Source organism: Anastrepha ludens, chromosome X, assembly GCF_028408465.1.
Source record: "Anastrepha ludens isolate Willacy chromosome X, idAnaLude1.1, whole genome shotgun sequence".
Taxonomy (NCBI): Eukaryota; Metazoa; Arthropoda; class Insecta; order Diptera; family Tephritidae; genus Anastrepha; species Anastrepha ludens.
Window position 1 is genome coordinate 94412905 of NC_071503.1, and position 20408 is coordinate 94433312.

At 44.0% G+C, this 20408-nt stretch overlaps 2 protein-coding genes across 2 annotated transcripts; both read right to left on the bottom strand.

Annotated features, from left to right (window-relative positions):
- Positions 1–1049: 1049 nt before the first annotated feature.
- On the bottom strand, positions 1050–2862 carry LOC128870373 (uncharacterized). The gene is made up of 3 exons (XM_054112988.1): positions 2002–2862; positions 1813–1921; positions 1050–1672 (listed from the first exon to the last, which is right to left on the bottom strand). The coding sequence occupies exons 1-3, from the start codon at positions 2860–2862 to the stop codon at positions 1050–1052; spliced, it is 1593 nt and encodes a 530-aa protein (XP_053968963.1).
- Positions 2863–17408: 14546 nt separating this feature from the next.
- On the bottom strand, positions 17409–19539 carry LOC128870374 (uncharacterized). Its single transcript, XM_054112989.1, has 3 exons — positions 18361–19539; positions 18172–18280; positions 17409–18031 (listed from the first exon to the last, which is right to left on the bottom strand). Exons 1-3 carry the CDS (start codon positions 19537–19539, stop codon positions 17409–17411), a joined length of 1911 nt encoding a protein of 636 aa, XP_053968964.1.
- Between the last annotated feature and the right edge of the window lie 869 nt (positions 19540–20408).

Genomic DNA, 20408 nt, shown 5'->3' on the forward strand with positions numbered 1-20408 from the left:
TCTCGCTATTTTCTCACTACAGCTTCATCGCAATCACGTAGTTCAAGGTGACAGGGGGGATCTATTGTGTCATCCCGTAGCCAACTGGGACCACTCCACCATAAATGGTGGTGCAAAAGTTCTGAAGCAGATATGCGTACATAATGCCATTCATCCCTCAAAGTTAACTCTTGTATTTGCCGGACCCTATTTGATACATAGGGTTTAAGCGTCTCAGGCTGCTTTCGCAACCAACAGAGGATGATAGTCGCGTCTGACCACAAAGATGCTACTTGGTCGACTAATCCTAATGCACTTCGGACGTTTCGAAGAGTCTCAGCTAGTAACTGTGCCGCACATAGCTCTAAGCGAGGTATAGCATAAAGCTTGGTAGTCGACCCTTCTTTCATCCCAAGCCAACGAGGTATCCGAAGCATGTTGAGAGCAGTAAGGTCACTGCGAAATGTTAGCCAAATTTCGCGTAATTCCGTTGTTAGAGCAGTATCCCAATCAATACTGCGGATCAAAGAGTTTGAATAAATATCTTACCCACCACCACTACGGGTGACAAGAACCCTGTTTGGTCAAACAGCTTCGCCACCTCGCTGAGCACACTGCGCTGTGTGTATATACCACCGGGTTGCTTGAGTTCCACGTTGAACAGCAGGATGTCGTCGACTGGACTATCGCAAACCTAGCACAGTGGCAATTGATGCATCAATAGGGCATTCCGTAGGTGATAAGCCCTTCCCTAATGGAATCAATACGGCGGCGTCATTAGAATTCCACTTTCTTAACTTAAAGCCTCCAGCTCTCAATATGGTGTCGATATTTGTTGCTAAAGTGATAGCACTTTCGACGGTGCTACAACTGGTGAGGAAATCATCCACGTAGAATGATGAGAGAATGGATTCTCGCGCTTGGATGCCCATATTGCGATTGTGAATCTTGTCGAAGCTGTCGTACGCACACTGATGCATAGCCCTTATCGCATTATGAGGACTGCATACCATGCTATACGTGACAGTAGACAGTCGGTAAGTAATTACTTCCTCTGATGGAGATTCAAGCTAAAGTATACGCTGAAATTCTCTGTCTTGTGGTGTCACGAGAACCTGGCGAAACATCTTCTCCACATCGGCTGTGATCGCGATGGCATAGCGTTGGAAGCGGAGGATAATGTTGATTAACGAATCTTGAATGGGTCGCTCCAAACGCCAGAACTGACGTCGAGCGTTGACGTAAGAGTCGCCTAATGATTGACTATCTTGACGGAATGGCAATCTCACAACATAGCGTCCGTCGGCCATACGTTGGTGTGTAATGGCAAAGAACCGCTCGCATTGATCATCCGAGCTCTTAGTTGTCACCGGTACTTCTTCCAGCTTCCAAAAATTACAAATGAGATCCTCCAAGTAAGACTCGTCTCTAATCTGCGGGCAATAACTGCCACCTGTTGTACTAGAATGGCCCTGAACGGACGCTGGCCCAAATACAACCCAACCAAGTCGGGTAAGCTGTGCGTGAGGTTCATCATACCCTCCATGTATGACATCCCCTTCTACAATCGAACCCCAGACATCGGCACCAAGAAGTACATCAACATGACCCGGAGTACCAAAATATGGGTGTGCCAATTGGAGATTTGCCAAATGTCTCCATTGCCAAATATCGACACTAACCGCTGGTGTAACTGAAGTAATCGAACCAATAACCAATGCATGAATGTCCAGTTCAAATTTAGAAAAAATGCTTTTTGCCCACCACCATAATCTCACACTTGCTCCTATAAAGACCCAAACCATTAGCCAACCATTCCGAGATCAGACTTACTTGAGATCCAGGATCGCATAATACACGAGACACCCGTTGCTTGAGATCCTTGCCGATGACGTGGGCACGTGCTGTAGCTAATAGAACAGTCTGGCTTCCCTTTTCGACGCTATTAACGATTGTATTGCTTGCAAGTCATAATGATGGTGGATTGGATATAATCTCTGGCTTAGCCACAGAAGAATGTACCTCGTTGCTTGAAATAGGTTGTTGTGATTTGTGGCGGCAAAAAATGGTATGATGTCTGTGGCCGCACTGGCGACAGTTACCAGAGGAACAAAGCTTGGATGAATGCCCGGACCGCAAACAGTTTAAGCATAGGTTCGATCGCTTTAAAGCTTCAAAACGTTGCTGTGGTTTCAAAGCTAGAATCACCGCACAACGCTTAACCTTGTGTGATCCTCTACATTGTTGACATTTGCCATCATCAGTTGTGGCGAGGTTAGACTTTAGAAGACGGAGTGTGTTTTTCTGCTTTGACGAAGAATGCAGCACTTCATGATGATCCGCTACCTGGCAAAATTCTGTCGAAAGACTGTGCGCTCGTTTTTCTAAAAATGATAGCAACTCATTTAAAGTGGATAGCTCGGTAGGGGAGCAATTCATGCACCATTCTCGCTGTGTGCGAGTAGAGAGTTTAGAAACCACAATGGGGACGGCAAGGGCATCCCACTTGTCGACAGTTAACTTCATTACCGCTAACGCTCGCAAGGACTCGTTTACCACATCAACGACACCCAGTAACGCCCGGGACGTATCCTCAGTCTGTGACTTCATGTTCAGAAATCTAGCAACGTGGATCTCCGCTAATTGCTTAGGGTTGTCATATCGATTTTTCAGCGCCGTCCACACTCCTTCATAGCCACCCGAATACAAACCTACCAACGGAACCGACTCTGCCTTAACTGCCTGGCGCAATTTCTCCAACTTGTATGCCACCGGCAAATCCCGCTGATGAACCAATGTCTCAAATGCATCCTTAAATCCAAGCCACTTATAAGCGGATCCGCCAAACGATGGTATGCAAAACGGCTCTAATTTTAATTCCATTGGCTAAACTTTGTGCGAATTGTTGGCAGGCAGAGATTCACCCTCCAACTCCTTTCGTCGTTGATTCAGCGCTGCGCACAAATCTATGTAGGCAGCTTCGGTGGAGTCCCACCATCCTGAATGTACCTTTAAGTCCTCCTCCTTGGCTGCGGCAACCAAAGCCTCATGATTTGTGAGCATCCGATCAAAATGGACGGCAGCAGATTTTATACGATCAATTTGAGTGGCATTGAGGTCACCAGCCTTCGCCTCTTTCGTTTGGTCGTACATCCGCAAAATAACGGCAGCATGGAACTGGCGTAGATGTAATTCCGGCATGTTCCAACCTCGAATAAGTTATCTGCAATTATCCAGGAAATCAGGCCTAATCCAACGCGAAGCCTTTGAGCACCGAAATCGTGCGAATTAAGCTGATGTTATAGTGAATTTATCAAACCTCACAGGAGGCACCAAAAAATGTTTAATAAAAATTGTGAGCTCAGCTTATTTGCTCATCCAGTTTATTCAAAGTCCAAATTAAAAAGAGAGCACGACAAATGGGCGAACAGTAAACAGCAAAATAAAGAAGAATAGATAATAGCAAAAGAAATAAAACTACAGGGTAATTCCAATGACATAATTTAAGATAATTTCATAATCTTAGACAGTGAATATTTAAGCTGCTTACAGTGGTAAATAAACCATTCTTACACGAGATAAAATGAGTGTTTTGGGTCATTGTCTTGTTGGAACAAGAACCCTTTAACATTCAGTCCAAGTTTAACGGCACTATCATGCAAATTATTCTTCAAAATGTTTAAATAAAAACAATAAAAACAATTTTTCCTACTCCAGATGCAACTATGCATCCCCAAACCATTGCATTTTCACCAAACTTTTGGAGGCCCATCTGATCCGGAAACATTAAATTTGGACTCATCACTAAATATGACGTTTTCCCAAAAATATCTGGCTCATTTATATAGCGTTTGGCGAACTCCAATCTAATGTTCCGGCACCCAAATAAGACTAACTTTGTTGTGTTTTGCAACACGGTTCAGTTTTGTCTTACATTCACCGACTAACTTCGAAGAGCAGCGTGGGTTAGCAAGGGCTTTCAGTGAGGCTTAACTGTCACTACAAAATCCAATACTGTTGCTCTGCCACTTTTTCTCAATAAGCGTACGCCACATTCGAGATGGCATAGACTTCCGTAAGGAATACCGTGGCCATCTGTCCTGTGCCATAGGAGTACTTAGTATATTCGCCTAAGTACCATCTGGATGGATCCACTTCCATCTCTGGTTTTGAATCCGTCGGTGTAGAAAGTGCTCTGATATCCCGTTAATAGGTTCTCTGGACTTAGCCATTGATCTTTATCTGTGATCAAAACGCGATACTTCCTACCGAAGCTAACGACAGGCACCCGATTGTCCACCGGCATCGAGAACAGTGTGCACCGCTCTGAGAACTGGTGGTATATCTGACAGTGGCCAGTGCTTACTTCATTTCCCTAGACTCCGTTTAACTTGCGCCTGTACGCCGCCTGTATTGCTTCCTTTCGAATTTGAAACTTTAGAGATTGCAAGTTCAGATTGGCATTAGGAGCATCGCCAGATGTCGTATTTATGGCACCTGTGATACCCAAGCACACACTTTTCTGTAGCCTGTTTAGGGGTTTTACTCTGGAATTAAGCATTGTGATGTACAGCCAGTGTACTATCGCCGGTCTTAGACCCCATGCCTTACCAAAGGTTCTCTTACACTGCCAGAAGACTTTTAGTGTTCGAGAGACCTCCTGCTCGATGTGCTTCTTCCAGGTAAGTTTACTAGCTAGGATTACTCCTAAATATTTAACCTCAGAAGACAGTTTCAATGTTACCCCTTTCAATGTGGGTATTAACAGGCCTACCATATTGCGTTTCCTAGTGAAAAGCACTAAGGTACTTTTTGTAGGACTCACCGAAAGACCATACAATTCGCACCAACACTCAATCTTATTTAGAGCTACCTGCATTTTATTGCATATAACTTCAAGTAATCATCCTGAGATTAATACGCACACATCGTCTGCGTAGGGTTGGATGTGTCCAATTTCCTGCAGATCGTTAAGAAGAGAGTCCACTACGGAGCACCAAAGTAGGGGAGAGAGTACACTGCCTTGTGGGCAACCCTTCTTAACCTCAACCCTGACTTCTTCATCGCTTTCTCTATCCTTGAATATCATAGAGTTGATCCATCTGACAATGATTTCTTCCACTCCAAGAGTTCTGATAGAAAAGCACATAGAGTCAAAGGTAGCATTGTCGAAAGCTCCTTCAATGTCCACAAACACACCAAGGGTGTACTCTCTTGTTTCCAGCCCTTTTTCGATTATGCTAACGCACTCGTGCAGAGCCGATTCGCAAGATTTTCCACTTTGATAAGCATGTTGTCTGACGTTGAGAGAGTTTCAACTTAGAACCCTCGTCCTTATGCGCTTCTTCACCATACGTTCCAGACCCTTAAGCATAAATGATGTCAGGCTTATAAGTCTGACACTTTTTGGTAAAGCGTCCTTGCCTGGCTTTAGGACAAATACAACTTTTACCAAACGCCACAATTGTGGAACATAAGCGTGCGCAAGACATGCCGTAAAGATTCTTTTCAAAGCCTTTATTAGTTGTTCTCCACCTCGCTTAAGCATGATTGGGTAAATGCCATCGGGTCCTGGGGATTTAAAGTTTTCGAATGTCGAGAAGGCGAACCTAATCCTTTCCTCGTTAACTATCCTGGATGCAATAAACCAATCACGTCTGCTGGAAATTATATTGATGTGATCAGATTGATCGAAAGAGCTTTGACCAACAACATTCCTGGAGCCAGGGAAATGTGTTGAAAAGAGAACATCGTACACTTCTGATTTTGAGTCCGTATAAGTACCATCTGGTTTGAGAAGTGAGTCTAGCCTAGCCGTCCGGTCTCTTTGGAGGGCTTTGTATAACCTCGGTGAGCTCTTCCGTTCCTCCAGTTCTCTGCAGAAGATTCTATAATAGTCCAATTTAGATGATCTAATTTTCTTTTTTTTCCTTCCTCAGTTTTCGGTAGGCAGTCCAATCTTCTTCCAACTGAGTTTTAAGAGCTTTGTTAACAAGTTTCCTGGACGTTTTTCGAAATTTTCAGGGCTCGGAGTTCCACCAAGGGACTGTCTTACCCTCTCTTCTCCTACGTTCTGGGCACCCATTGTTATAACACTCGATCAAAGTTCGCCCCAATGAGTTTGTGGCTTCTTCAATCGCAGTTATTGTCCGGAGTTTGGGAAGATCACGGATTTCCTCTTTAGTGAGATCCTCATATCGTGTCCCGTCCGCTTTTCGAGTACTTTCCAACCAGTGAAATGATCTGATATTTTATTGTTAGATAATGTCATATCACTCACTTCCTGTCTTCTGCTGGTCACAAAAGTTGGACTGGTGCCAACGTTCTGTATGACCAAGCGAGATGACAGAATGACGCCCATGAGTTTATGCCCTCTGAAAATACATTTTGTGTTACCCCAGAGTGTGTTCTGTGAATTTGCGTCACATCTCACAATTAGACCTAATCCCATAGATTCAGCATATCTTACAACTTCCATAAACTCCCTAGTAGGGGGAGAGAGAATGGAGTCACAAGAAAAATAGGCCGAGACGAAAATTGTCTCTACTTATTTCCCCTCTAATCGAAACTTTATTTTGACGGCAACTAAGTCGTGACAACAGAATTGTCTTAACAAAGAGCAATCAACCGCTTTCGGGATAATAATACACGTACGCGGACGGACCTCTCCCTCTTTATAAAGGATGGACCCTCACTATATGTCTCCCAAGCCCTGTATTTGTCCTTTAGACACCCACGGTTCTTGAATTAATATTATGTGAGGATTTGTGTGCAGTTCCGCTTGACTACGGCATAAAAGAGCCGTAGCCGATATGCTACGCTGCAAGTTAATTTGCGTAAAAACCATCAAGTACAAAACAACAACTTACACGAAATCGGTAGTCACTTGTTTCGAGATTCCATTGGCTTTCTGTATTCTGATTATCCAATGTGTCGAGCATTACTATCATGGAACATCACAAGAAACACTAAATTGGAGGAATTTCAATTGCCGAGAAATGTCGATTTGCTGAAACAATCTTTGCCCTAATTTCCGTTATTAGGATAGAAAAGCATAATATGATATTATTTTAGGACGACATTGCCCAGCCAACTACTCTTCTAAACATTCGTATCCACTTACAGCTAATAAATTTCTGGTTGCCAAGTGGGAGAAATTGAAGGAAGTTGTTACTACCGTGGAGCCTTGTAATCGTGAGCAGCTTAGTTGCGAGTCAATCCAGTCTCACGGAAATCGTGTTGAAGAATAGGAGTTAGATTGCTCTTGAAGGATGATGCTAGTTGTTTACACAACATCTTTCAGACGGTTTCTTGCAGAAGAACGTTTTTTGGAAAAGTCGCCTCTCTGTGTTATAAATCCAACAAGAACAACAACTTATCTTAAGGATGCTTTGACCTTTGTGGAGACACCGGGTAATATTTGAGAATCCTGGAACAAAACGATGGCAATAACTGCGCAATCCTTGGAAATTTCGTGCTCATTTTGGCCGAGTTTAACAAAGCGCGCCAGTCGTTTCGCTCACGTGCTATCCGGCGCCAGTTGGACACACAAAGTGAAGCCAAGTGCTTCTCCACCTGATCTTTCCAACGCAGAGGAGGCCTTCCCCTTCCTCTGCTACCACCAGCTGGTACCGCATTGAATACTTTCAGAGCCACAGCGTTTGTATCCATTCGGACGATGGATCTTTCTTCGCTGCGCTATGTCTATGTCGTTGTAAATCTCATACAGCTCATCGTTCCATCGCCTGCGATATTCGCCGTTGCCAACGGGCATGATGAGAGCCTTGTAAAGTGTTGGTTTTGTTCGTGCAGAGAGGATTTTACTACTCACTTGCCTACTTAGTCCAAAGTAGCGCCTGTTGGATTTCTAGGTTGACATTGTTACAGGTGTTAATAATATACGAAGACCTTTACAACCTCGAAATTATAACTGTCAATAGTGACGTGGGTGCCGATACGCGAGTACGCCGACTGTTTGTTTGAAGACAGGAGGTACTTTGTTTTGTCCTCTTTCACCACCAAACCCATTCGCTTTGCCTCTTTATCCAGTTTGGAGAAGGCAAAACTAACAGCGCGGTTGTTAAGGCTGTCAATATCATCGGCATACGTCAATAATTGTACGCCCTTATAAAGCATTGTGTCTGAGTGATTAAGTTCTGCGGCTCGTACGATCCTTTCCAACATCAGGTTAAATAAGTCAACGCCTTCTCACGTTAGCTCGACAACGAGTCGCCCTGTCTGAAACCTCGTTTGGTATCAAACGGCCCGATCGCAACGTGGCTCTATAGGCGGCAGTTTTTCTTTTTGCAACTGCATGATATTCCTCGCCGTACCAAGTGTTTTTTCGGCCTCGCTAGAGAACGACAAATGTTGCTCCATTGCTCGTGCTCGCCGGTTTGCTAGGCGGTACGCTCTGAGAGCACGAGTGAGAGTCGAGTGTCGAATCTTCTGGCTGTCTGTTGTGATAGCAGCTTTTCGGTGTTGAACAAGCTTTGCACAGGTAGATGTACGTTTTTTGCTGCGTAGAGGCGTGTGTCCAGCTTGGATGCAACAAGGTAATGATCCGAGTCGATGTTGGGTTCTCGGATCGTGCGTACATCTAATACAATAGAAGCGTGTCTTCCATATATCACAACATGATCGATCTGGTTTCGCGTTTTTCGATCAGGAGACAACCAGGTAGCCTGGTGTATCTTTTTATGGTGGAATTTGGTGCTACAGACTACAATGTTTCGGGCCCCGGCGAAGTTGATCAGCCTCTGTGAGTTACCGGATGTTTCGTTGTGCATGCTGAATTTTCCGACTGTCGCACCGAAAAATCCGTCCTTGCCCACCCTGGCGTTGAAGTCGCCAAGTACGATTTTTATGTTGTGGTGGGGGCAGCGCTCATAGGAACGTTCCAGGCGCTCATAGAAGGCATCTTTGGTCGCATCATCCTTCTCTTCCGTCGGGGCGTGGGCGCAAATGAGCGCGATAGCCTTTTATGCGTATTATTGGGAGACGCTCGTCAACCGGAGTGAAAGACAGTACTTGGCGACGAAGTCTCTCCCCCGCAACAAATCCGACATCGAGTTAGACGTCACAAAGTCCTATGTTTTTCTTTCCTTGTCCCGTCCATCGCATCTCTTGAATGGCAGTGATGTCAGCCTTTATACTCAGAGGCACCTTCCCCATTAACGGACCGGTCATTCGAGGTGCACGCCCTGAAATCGGGGTTTTAGTTCGTTTGCCGGGCTAGGCATTAGTGTAGGAAGTTCTCATCCGAGGCTTTTTTAATCTTTTCACGTTCTTTCGTCTTATGTTAGCTCGATCGCGAACGGATGTTCGGAAGCTACCCAGAGGATACTTGGGCTAATCCCGGAAATTGTGAGCTGCTTTAACCATATGCAGAAGAATCGTCCTGGCCACTCCCAAGTGAATGGCGATCTGTCACTTTCCATCCTCCACCCTCAACCTTTTACTGCCTTCATTTTATTTTCATCTGTTCTGTTTTAAACAAGGCACACTTCTTTGGAATCAGTCGTAATCCCACGCTGACGGTGACTTAAGGACTTGACTGTACACTGGGCTCATAGCGGGCGCTCAGGAGTATCTGTATATTCTGACCCGACAGAGCCCTTTTACCTAAAGTCAATGTAAATCCATGCAGCACCATGAAATCTACGCCGATTATTATTTCATCCGTGATTTCAGCCACTATAAATGTGTGAACTACTGACAAAGCTCTAGTAACAACTTCGCAAACTACCTTTCCGGAAATCGTAGCTCCCTCTCCTGTAGCTATCGGCAGCTTGTAGCCAACCAGTGGTTGCACATTACCGTTTACGAACCTGATGGGATGATCGAGTTCGTTGCTCCTGTGTCCACAATGAGCATCTAGGATCGACCATTAACAGTTATCTTATCGTCAAGTTGTTGCTTTCTCGAATTTGGAAGACACAGACTGTGGTGCATTCAGTTGTGCGAACCAGTTTTCGCCCCTTAGAGCTGGTTCGTTTTAGTCGCTTGCTGTGTATTGGGAGTGCCATTGTCAGTATCTTCGCTTCGCTTCCTTCCACCTGGGTTCGCCTTCGGGTGGCTGCATGGTATACTGCAATTATGTGCCATATATCCGTTTTTACTGCAGTTGTAGCACTTTATACTCGAACTGCTGGGCCGTGGCATTTTAGAAGAGGATTCGCCTATTATTCTCCTTATTGTTTCCTCCAGAGAGGTATGTTTCCAACTCAACCCGATGTTCCATGTGCACTGGCTTGCTCAAGAGAACTGCGGTTTCTTGTATCAGTGCAAAAGACACTGTCTCAGCAAGCGTTCCCTTCAGTGTTGAATATAATGCCCGTTTTGTGTCCGGATTTCGAATACCTATTATTAAAGCTTGGCACATCATCTTCTCCACGAAGTCTGCTATTACTTTCGCATACGTCAAGTGCGCCAACCGCTCAATATCTGTTGCGTGTTCCTGCAAGTTCTCATTTGTTCTCTGGCAGCGATTCGTCAGTTCAATCTAAAACATTAGGTGCCTGTGATCACTCCCGTAGCGTTTCTCCATTGCTGCCATCAGACTCTCATAGTTTCCCCGGCCCGTTTCTGGAACTGTCTGCAGTGTTTCGGCGGCAGAACCCTTGAGCGAGACAACCGATGCAACAACTTTGTAACCACCTCCACTTTGTTGGTGGTGAAAACAGGGGAAGTGGTCAAACCATAGTGTCACCATTTCATTGCTTTTCGAAGGAGCAGCAGACTTGGGAGTTTTATTTAGAACAGCTGGAACGACATTTCAGTGCTTTGAGTGTAAATTGTGTAGACAAATAATAATAATTTTTTCTCGCTTGGACTGGCACGGACGTTTTTTAACTCCTCAAAAATTTCTGTGAAAGTGCACTGTCACTTGAGTAAACATACCAACAATTAACGGAAAAGCTAGGGGAACTTTTCAAAGCAAATCGTCATGTAGTCGCTGCGCGATATGATTTCTTGAGACGCGAAATGTAGCCTAAGCAAACGTATCGGGACTATGTCGCTGATTTCCGATGGCCAGCAAGAGATTGTCAGTTTGTGTTCCCGGTAGAAAAATTGGCTTATAGGTATAACTTCGTAGATGAGATGATTCTTGAAAAAATAATCCCTCACACACCGCACGAAGCTGTATGAGCATCTTCGTTACAAAAAGTTAAACCTCTTTCCGAGGCTATGATCATCGCGAGTAATAAATTATAAGTATATTCAGTTCGTGGCAAATAGCTTGTTAACAATGGAGGTGAAGCATTGCAGTGATTGCATTTCTTAAGTGTGGTAAAAGTGCAAGTGAAACTTACGAGATGCTGAAAAAACTTAACATTTCGAGAATGCTTGTTTACTCTACGATCAACCGTTTTTCCTAAAATTGTGAAGTGTCAGACAGAAAAAACGTGGTCGTCCTTGCGTGGCTCGAACCAGTGCAGCCATAAAAACCGTTCGAGAAAAAATTCGCAGAAATCCCCTTATAAAGCAGAAAATCATGTCCAGGGAAATGAATGTATCGACCAGATCCATGTCGAGACTAATTAGAGGTGATCTCCGTGATGAGGAGGGTATGATAGCCTTCCGTCGCTTAACTCGTCATATTTTGACAACGCGCTTGAAAAAAAATAGACTCGAAAGATGCAAGCAGCTTCTTCGATGGTACGCGGTCAACGGCCATGCAAGTATTCTTTCCACAGATGAGAAAATGTTCACTGTTGAAGAAAATTTTAATAAGCAAAACGACAAAATCGATGCCAAAACTTTGAAGACACAAAACATGTTACTCAAAGGGCTCAGCGGGACCACCATCCAGCCTCCGTAATGGGTTGGTGGGAAAGTGTCTTGTAAAGGCGTTACATTTCTTCAATTCTTGGAAAAAGGGGCAAAAGTGTACCAGGAGGATGTCATAGAAGGCGAACTGAAGCATTTGAGCAATACTCTCTTCAATGGAGAGCGTTGCATCTCCCAGCGAGATTCCGCTCCAGCCTAGCAAAAACCACGAAGCAGTGGCAAAAACATAGTATTGGTTCGCGCAGCGACGTCTATATCCATGGAAACCGTGCGTGCTGCAATAGCTGAATGGCCTTATCGTGTGAAGGCTCGTGTAAAAGCAAATGGAGACCATTTCGAATGAAAATTTAACATTTTTTCCCCAAGTATTTACATGTTTAAATAAAACTAACTTCATTAAAAAAATAATTACAATATAATTTCATTTCTATACCGGGCTTGATTTGTAACAGAAGATTTGGCAAGCCCAAGTATGTCAAAGCACATTAAAATTTATAATCAAAACGAAACCAATGAAAATAAGGCGAAAAGGTATAAGCGTATTAATAGTGTAAACATAGTGCACAGTGTGGCTGGTATTGTAAAGAACGGAAGTAATAAAAGTTATAATTCATATAATTTACAAATTTTCGGGAAAACCTTCACATTTCAATAGGACTCTGGTGCTACAGTTTCACTTATAGCTTCTAAAACGCACAAATTTTTAAATCGCCCAAGACTAAAAGAATATGGTCGGGCTTCGCTCATAAGCAAAATTTCAGTGCTTAGTTATATGTGCGCACGAGTGAAATATGGTATTAAGGAACCGAAGTAGAATTTGTGGTAGTGAACGTTGCCAGGAGAATCGACACACACCATCTTTTCATCGATTTCAAAGCTGCATTCGACACTGACGTTGCTCAATACGAGCAGCGCCGCCAGAATTGGGAAGGACCTCTCCGAGCCGTTTGATACCAAACAAGGTTTCAGACAGGGTGATCCGCTGTCGAGTGTCTTCTTTAACCTGATTTTGGAAAGGATCGTCCGAGTCGCAGAACTTAATCGCTCAGGCACACCTTTTTATAAGAGCGTACAATTGTTGATGTATGCCGATGATATTGACATCATCGGCCTTAGCAACCGCGTTGTTAGTTCTGCCTTCTCCAAGCACCAACACCGATAACAATGTCAACCTTAAAATACAAAGTAGAGTCTCTCTTGCCAACATGTGCTTTTTTGGACTAAGTAGGCAATTGCAAAAGCTGGTGGTAGCAGAGGAAGAGAAAAGCCTCCTTTGCGTTAGAAAGATCAGGCGGAGAAGGACTTGGCTTCACTTGGTGTGTCCAACTGACGCCGGTTCGCATGAGAAAGAAACGACTGGCTCGCTTGGTTAAACTCGGCCAAAATCGCGTAAGCGGTTATCGCGCCAATTAAGAAGAAGAAGAAGAACGGTGCCAGTGGGGACAATCTTTTCGAATCGGACTCATTTAAGCAATTCGTTTTCGAAATAAAGTAAATTCGTAGCAATGAAGGTGAAATGAACAAAGAAAAAGTACTATGTGAAGGGTATAGTGAAGAGTTCGAGCCTGCTCTTTTCACAATTAAGAAGCAGTGACCATATTTCACAAGTGCCATCAAATCCCTTACACACAAATGCCCAAATTTAGGGTATTTGGAGGTCTCTTATATTTTCTCAATGAGCTTCACCCATAGTGTTGGCGCAAATTCGATATTGAACAATATCCAACTTCACGATTAGCACCTAGAAAAATGAAACCACTTGCGAGGCAACATGTATGGTGGGTAAACATTGACAGGAACACAGCGAATCTTGCCAACTAATGTGACATTTGTAAAGTTGCTAATCCAGTTTCAACTAGTGCGTATGAAGAATGGCCTGCGCCAAGCCATCCTTCGAGGGGATGCACATCGACCTTGCCGACCCTACGTGGCTTATATGATGCCTTTTCTCAATTTCCGTTCGTTATTTCGCATTTGAGAAACCCTTTATTAGCCACGACTCATCAGAAGAGTCCAACTGTCTCCGAAATCCCTATCGAGATACGTCTCTTGAAATCATCTAGCATCCCACCCGACCAGCTCCGGTTGTTTGCACCACTTTTGATACCTGCCAAGATCATTCATTGGGACGAGTATGTACCACAAAATTTGCAACATGCCTGGTGCCTCTGTCCGTTTGTTTTTCTTTGTTATAATTTTCTTAATTCATAGATATTAATAATGAATTCACGTTTGTGTTCAATACAGTTGGGATATTATTAAGTTGTTTTCCTATAAAATTTTCCATTAGGTTCGATAACTGGAGTGATCAATAAAGGTCACAAACTAAGAGCAATACAACTTCTCTGCTTATACGCTCAACATAAGACTGATTACTTTGAGCCCGTGCTCCTTTGCTTATGTAGTGGTCGCACAATTTATTCGTACACTCACAGTTTATAAACAGATACACCTTATGCTTAGCACGATGTATACAAACGAACAAAATTTTGATATATTCGTAAAGAATAACATATTTATTCAATATTTAAGGAGCAAAAACTTTGAATTTCGTTTCTGGAATTAGAGAACTTAAGGCAATAACGAAATAAGGCACAATTTTATGCAAAAATATTATTCGTACATAGTCATATAAGGAATATTTTATTAAAAAAATAATGAAAAAACGCTTCCAAACGTCGGTGCATACTTTTTATCAATACCTTGGTTTTATTGCATGCAATTTTCTCCCACTCAACACTTAATGACGCCTTTGATGTTATTTTGTGCTTTCTGATTCTCCTTTCTAAGAGCTCCTAGACATGTTCAATTGGGTTCAGATCAAGTGATTGAGGTGAATGTTTAATAAAAATCGTGAACTCAGCTTATTTGCACATCCAGTTTATTCAAAGTCCAAATTAAAAAGAGAGCACGACAAATGGGCGAACAGTAAACAGCAAAATAAAGAAGAATAGATAATAGCAAAAGAAATAAAACTACAGGGTAATTCCAATAACATAAGTTAAGATAATTTCATAATCTTAGACATCCTCCCCGGTTGAAACGTTGGTTTCAATGTGATCCTCCAAAAGAAGGGATAGCTTCTGCACGGCCCGGGTGTACGAACCATGTGCGGTTGCAAGTGTAACATTTCTGACTGCTCCGTCGGTGCCTGGGTGGAGTTCAGTGACGCGTGCTAGCCTCCAATGAGTAGGTGGTAGATTTTCGTGGCGTATTACCACGATGTCACCCAGTCTTATATTAGGAACCCGTCGTTGCCACTTTGTCCCCGCCTGTAAGGTTGCCAAATACTCCTCATTCCATCTTTTCCAAAAGATCTGATGCATCTGCCGTAACCATTGCCAGTGCTTCACTCGGTTGGCAGAAATCTCCGACACGTCTGGCTCTGGGATAGCTATTATTTGAGATCCTATTAAGAAGTCTGCTGGAGTTAATGCATACTTGTCATCCGGGTCATCGTGCAATAGCACGAGTGGGCGAGAATTCTGACAAGCCTCGATGCGAGTCGCCAACGTCTGTAACTGAGAGTACCAAAGTGCTTGTGTACCTACTACGCGTACTAAGTGCCGCTTTGCAGACTTCACAGCTACTTCCCATAGGCCTCCTTGATGGGGGGCGATCGGCGTTATAAAATGCCACCGGGTACCCAAATCCGCCAGTGACTGAATACTCCGTTCATTAAACCAGGCGGCCAAGTCTTCCTTCAGAACGCGGTTAGCTCCGACGAACGCAGTTCCGTTGTCGCTGAACAAGTCCCTGCATGGACCTCGCCGCCTAACAAACCGAGTAAATACGTCCAAAAAAGCCTGTGTGGAGAGATCATCAGCAACCTCAATATGAACAGCCTTCGTCGCCGTACAAACAAAAATTGCCAAGTACGTTTTCACTGTAGTCCGCGATCTTTTGGTTCCAATACGCAAGTTGAACGGGCCACAGTAATCAACACCGGACGCAATGAAGGGTCGAGCTGCCTGAACCCAATGCCGAGGTAGCGAGGCCATTTGTTGTGTTAAAACAGCACCCCGCTTGCGACGACATCTGACACATTTGAGGATCAGACTACGTACTGCTACTCTTCCATGAATAATCCAAAAGCGACATCGAAGAGTTTGAAGAGTCAGCTGAGTTCCGCCGTTAAGAGTGTCGATATGTGCCTGTCTAATAAGCAGCCGGACTAGCCCCGTTGACTTCGGAAGAATGATTGGGTGTCTATGTGCCTCGATTAACGCAGATTTCGAAATGCGGCCTCCAACTCGTAATAGTCCGTGGTCATCTAGATAAGGATTTAACGGGAGTATACTACTAGCAGTTGGTAATGCTGACCCAGCCTGTATGCACCTAATGTCTTTCGGAAACGCATTCATTTGATCGATCCTCATAAGCCATTTTAACGCCGTCTCCATCTCCTGGGGATAAATGGTGGAATGGCGAAAACTCCGACTTCTAGGAAGCCACCTCAGTATTAACGCCGTAGTATGTATAAGTTTTTTAACGAGCTGAATCGATCTGTAAGCGGAATAATTTTACCGTCTAAGCGTCGCGTTGTCAATGTTAAATGATTGTGACGGCTAAACACTGTACAATTTTCTCGCTATTTTCTCACTACAGCTTCATCGCAATCACGTAGTTCAAGGTGACAGGGGGGATCTATTGTGTCATCCCGTAGCCAACTGGGACCACTCCACCATAAATGGTGGTGCAAAAGTTCTGAAGCAGATATGCGTACATAATGCCATTCATCCCTCAAAGTTAACTCTTGTATTTGCCGGACCCTATTTGATACATAGGGTTTAAGCGTCTCAGGCTGCTTTCGCAACCAACAGAGGATGATAGTCGCGTCTGACCACAAAGATGCTACTTGGTCGACTAATCCTAATGCACTTCGGACGTTTCGAAGAGTCTCAGCTAGTAACTGTGCCGCACATAGCTCTAAGCGAGGTATAGCATACAGCTTGGTAGTCGACCCTTCTTTCATCCCAAGCCAACGAGGTATCCGAAGCATGTTGAGAGCAGTAAGGTCACTGCGAAATGTTAGCCAAATTTCGCGTAATTCCGTTGTTAGAGCAGTATCCCAATCAATACCTGCGGATCAAAGAGTTTGAATAAATATCTTACCCACCACCACTACGGGTGACAAGAACCCTGTTTGGTCAAACAGCTTCGCCACCTCGCTGAGCACACTGCGCTGTGTGTATATACCACCGGGTTGCTTGAGTTCCACGTTGAACAGCAGGATGTCGTCGACTGGACTATCGCAAACCTAGCACAGTGGCAATTGATGCATCAATAGGGCATTCCGTAGGTGATAAGCCCTTCCCTAATGGAATCAATACGGCGGCGTCATTAGAATTCCACTTTCTTAACTTAAAGCCTCCAGCTCTCAATATGGTGTCGATATTTGTTGCTAAAGTGATAGCACTTTCGACGGTGCTACAACTGGTGAGGAAATCATCCACGTAGAATGATGAGAGAATGGATTCTCGCGCTTGGATGCCCATATTGCGATTGTGAATCTTGTCGAAGCTGTCGTACGCACACTGATGCATAGCCCTTATCGCATTATGAGGACTGCATACCATGCTATACGTGACAGTAGACAGTCGGTAAGTAATTACTTCCTCTGATGGAGATTCAAGCTAAAGTATACGCTGAAATTCTCTGTCTTGTGGTGTCACGAGAACCTGGCGAAACATCTTCTCCACATCGGCTGTGATCGCGATGGCATAGCGTTGGAAGCGGAGGATAATGTTGATTAACGAATCTTGAATGGGTCGCTCCAAACGCCAGAACTGACGTCGAGCGTTGACGTAAGAGTCGCCTAATGATTGACTATCTTGACGGAATGGCAATCTCACAACATAGCGTCCGTCGGCCATACGTTGGTGTGTAATGGCAAAGAACCGCTCGCATTGATCATCCGAGCTCTTAGTTGTCACCGGTACTTCTTCCAGCTTCCAAAAATTACAAATGAGATCCTCCAAGTAAGACTCGTCTCTAATCTGCGGGCAATAACTGCCACCTGTTGTACTAGAATGGCCCTGAACGGACGCTGGCCCAAATACAACCCAACCAAGTCGGGTAAGCTGTGCGTGAGGTTCATCATACCCTCCATGTATGACATCCCCTTCTACAATCGAACCCCAGACATCGGCACCAAGAAGTACATCAACATGACCCGGAGTACCAAAATATGGGTGTGCCAATTGGAGATTTGCCAAATGTCTCCATTGCCAAATATCGACACTAACCGCTGGTGTAACTGAAGTAATCGAACCAATAACCAATGCATGAATGTCCAGTTCAAATTTAGAAAAAATGCTTTTTGCCCACCACCATAATCTCACACTTGCTCCTATAAAGACCCAAACCATTAGCCAACCATTCCGAGATCAGACTTACTTGAGATCCAGGATCGCATAATACACGAGACACCCGTTGCTTGAGATCCTTGCCGATGACGTGGGCACGTGCTGTAGCTAATAGAACAGTCTGGCTTCCCTTTTCGACGCTATTAACGATTGTATTGCTTGCAAGTCATAATGATGGTGGATTGGATATAATCTCTGGCTTAGCCACAGAAGAATGTACCTCGTTGCTTGAAATAGGTTGTTGTGATTTGTGGCGGCAAAAAATGGTATGATGTCTGTGGCCGCACTGGCGACAGTTACCAGAGGAACAAAGCTTGGATGAATGCCCGGACCGCAAACAGTTTAAGCATAGGTTCGATCGCTTTAAAGCTTCAAAACGTTGCTGTGGTTTCAAAGCTAGAATCACCGCACAACGCTTAACCTTGTGTGATCCTCTACATTGTTGACATTTGCCATCATCAGTTGTGGCGAGGTTAGACTTTAGAAGACGGAGTGTGTTTTTCTGCTTTGACGAAGAATGCAGCACTTCATGATGATCCGCTACCTGGCAAAATTCTGTCGAAAGACTGTGCGCTCGTTTTTCTAAAAATGCTAGCAACTCATTTAAAGTGGATAGCTCGGTAGGGGAGCAATTCATGCACCATTCTCGCTGTGTGCGAGTAGAGAGTTTAGAAACCACAATGGGGACGGCAAGGGCATCCCACTTGTCGACAGTTAACTTCATTACCGCTAACGCTCGCAAGGACTCGTTTACCACATCAACGACACCCAGTAACGCCCGGGACGTATCCTCAGTCTGTGACTTCATGTTCAGAAATCTAGCAACGTGGATCTCCGCTAATTGCTTAGGGTTGTCATATCGATTTTTCAGCGCCGTCCACACTCCTTCATAGCCACCCGAATACAAACCTACCAACGGAACCGACTCTGCCTTAACTGCCTGGCGCAATTTCTCCAACTTGTATGCCACCGGCAAATCCCGCTGATGAACCAATGTCTCAAATGCATCCTTAAATCCAAGCCACTTATAAGCGGATCCGCCAAACGATGGTATGCAAAACGGCTCTAATTTTAATTCCATTGGCGAAACTTTGTGCGAATTGTTGGCAGGCAGAGATTCACCCTCCAACTCCTTTCGTCGTTGATTCAGCGCTGCGCACAAATCTATGTAGGCAGCTTCGGTGGAGTCCCACCATCCTGAATGTACCTTTAAGTCCTCCTCCTTGGCTGCGGCAACCAAAGCCTCATGATTTGTGAGCATCCGATCAAAATGGACGGCAGCAGATTTTATACGATCAATTTGAGTGGCATTGAGGTCACCAGCCTTCGCCTCTTTCGTTTGGTCATACATCCGCAAAATAACGGCAGCATGGAACTGGCGTAGATGTAATTCCGGCATGTTCCAACCTCGAATAAGTTATCTGCAATTATCCAGGAAATCAGGCCTAATCCAACGCGAAGCCTTTGAGCACCGAAATCGTGCGAATTAAGCTGATGTTATAGTGAATTTATCAAACCTCACAGGAGGCACCAAAAAATGTTTAATAAAAATTGTGAGCTCAGCTTATTTGCTCATCCAGTTTATTCAAAGTCCAAATTAAAAAGAGAGCACGACAAATGGGCGAACAGTAAACAGCAAAATAAAGAAGAATAGATAATAGCAAAAGAAATAAAACTACAGGGTAATTCCAATGACATAATTTAAGATAATTTCATAATCTTAGACAGTGAATATTTAAGCTGCTTACAGTGGTAAATAAACCATTCTTACACGAGATAAAATGAGTGTTTTGGGTCATTGTCTTGTTGGAACAAGAACCCTTTAACATTCAGTCCAAGTTTAACGGCACTATCATGCAAATTATTCTTCAAAATGTTTAAATAAAAACAATAAAAACAATTTTTCCTACTCCAGATGCAACTATGCATCCCCAAACCATTGCATTTTCACCAAACTTTTGGAGGCCCATCTGATCCGGAAACATTAAATTTGGACTCATCACTAAATATGACGTTTTCCCAAAAATATCTGGCTCATTTATATAGCGTTTGGCGAACTCCAATCTAATGTTCCGGCACCCAAATAAGACTAACTTTGTTGTGTTTTGCAACACGGTTCAGTTTTGTCTTACATTCACCGACTAACTTCGAAGAGCAGCGTGGGTTAGCAAGGGCTTTCAGTGAGGCTTAACTGTCACTACAAAATCCAATACTGTTGCTCTGCCACTTTTTCTCAATAAGCGTACGCCACATTCGAGATGGCATAGA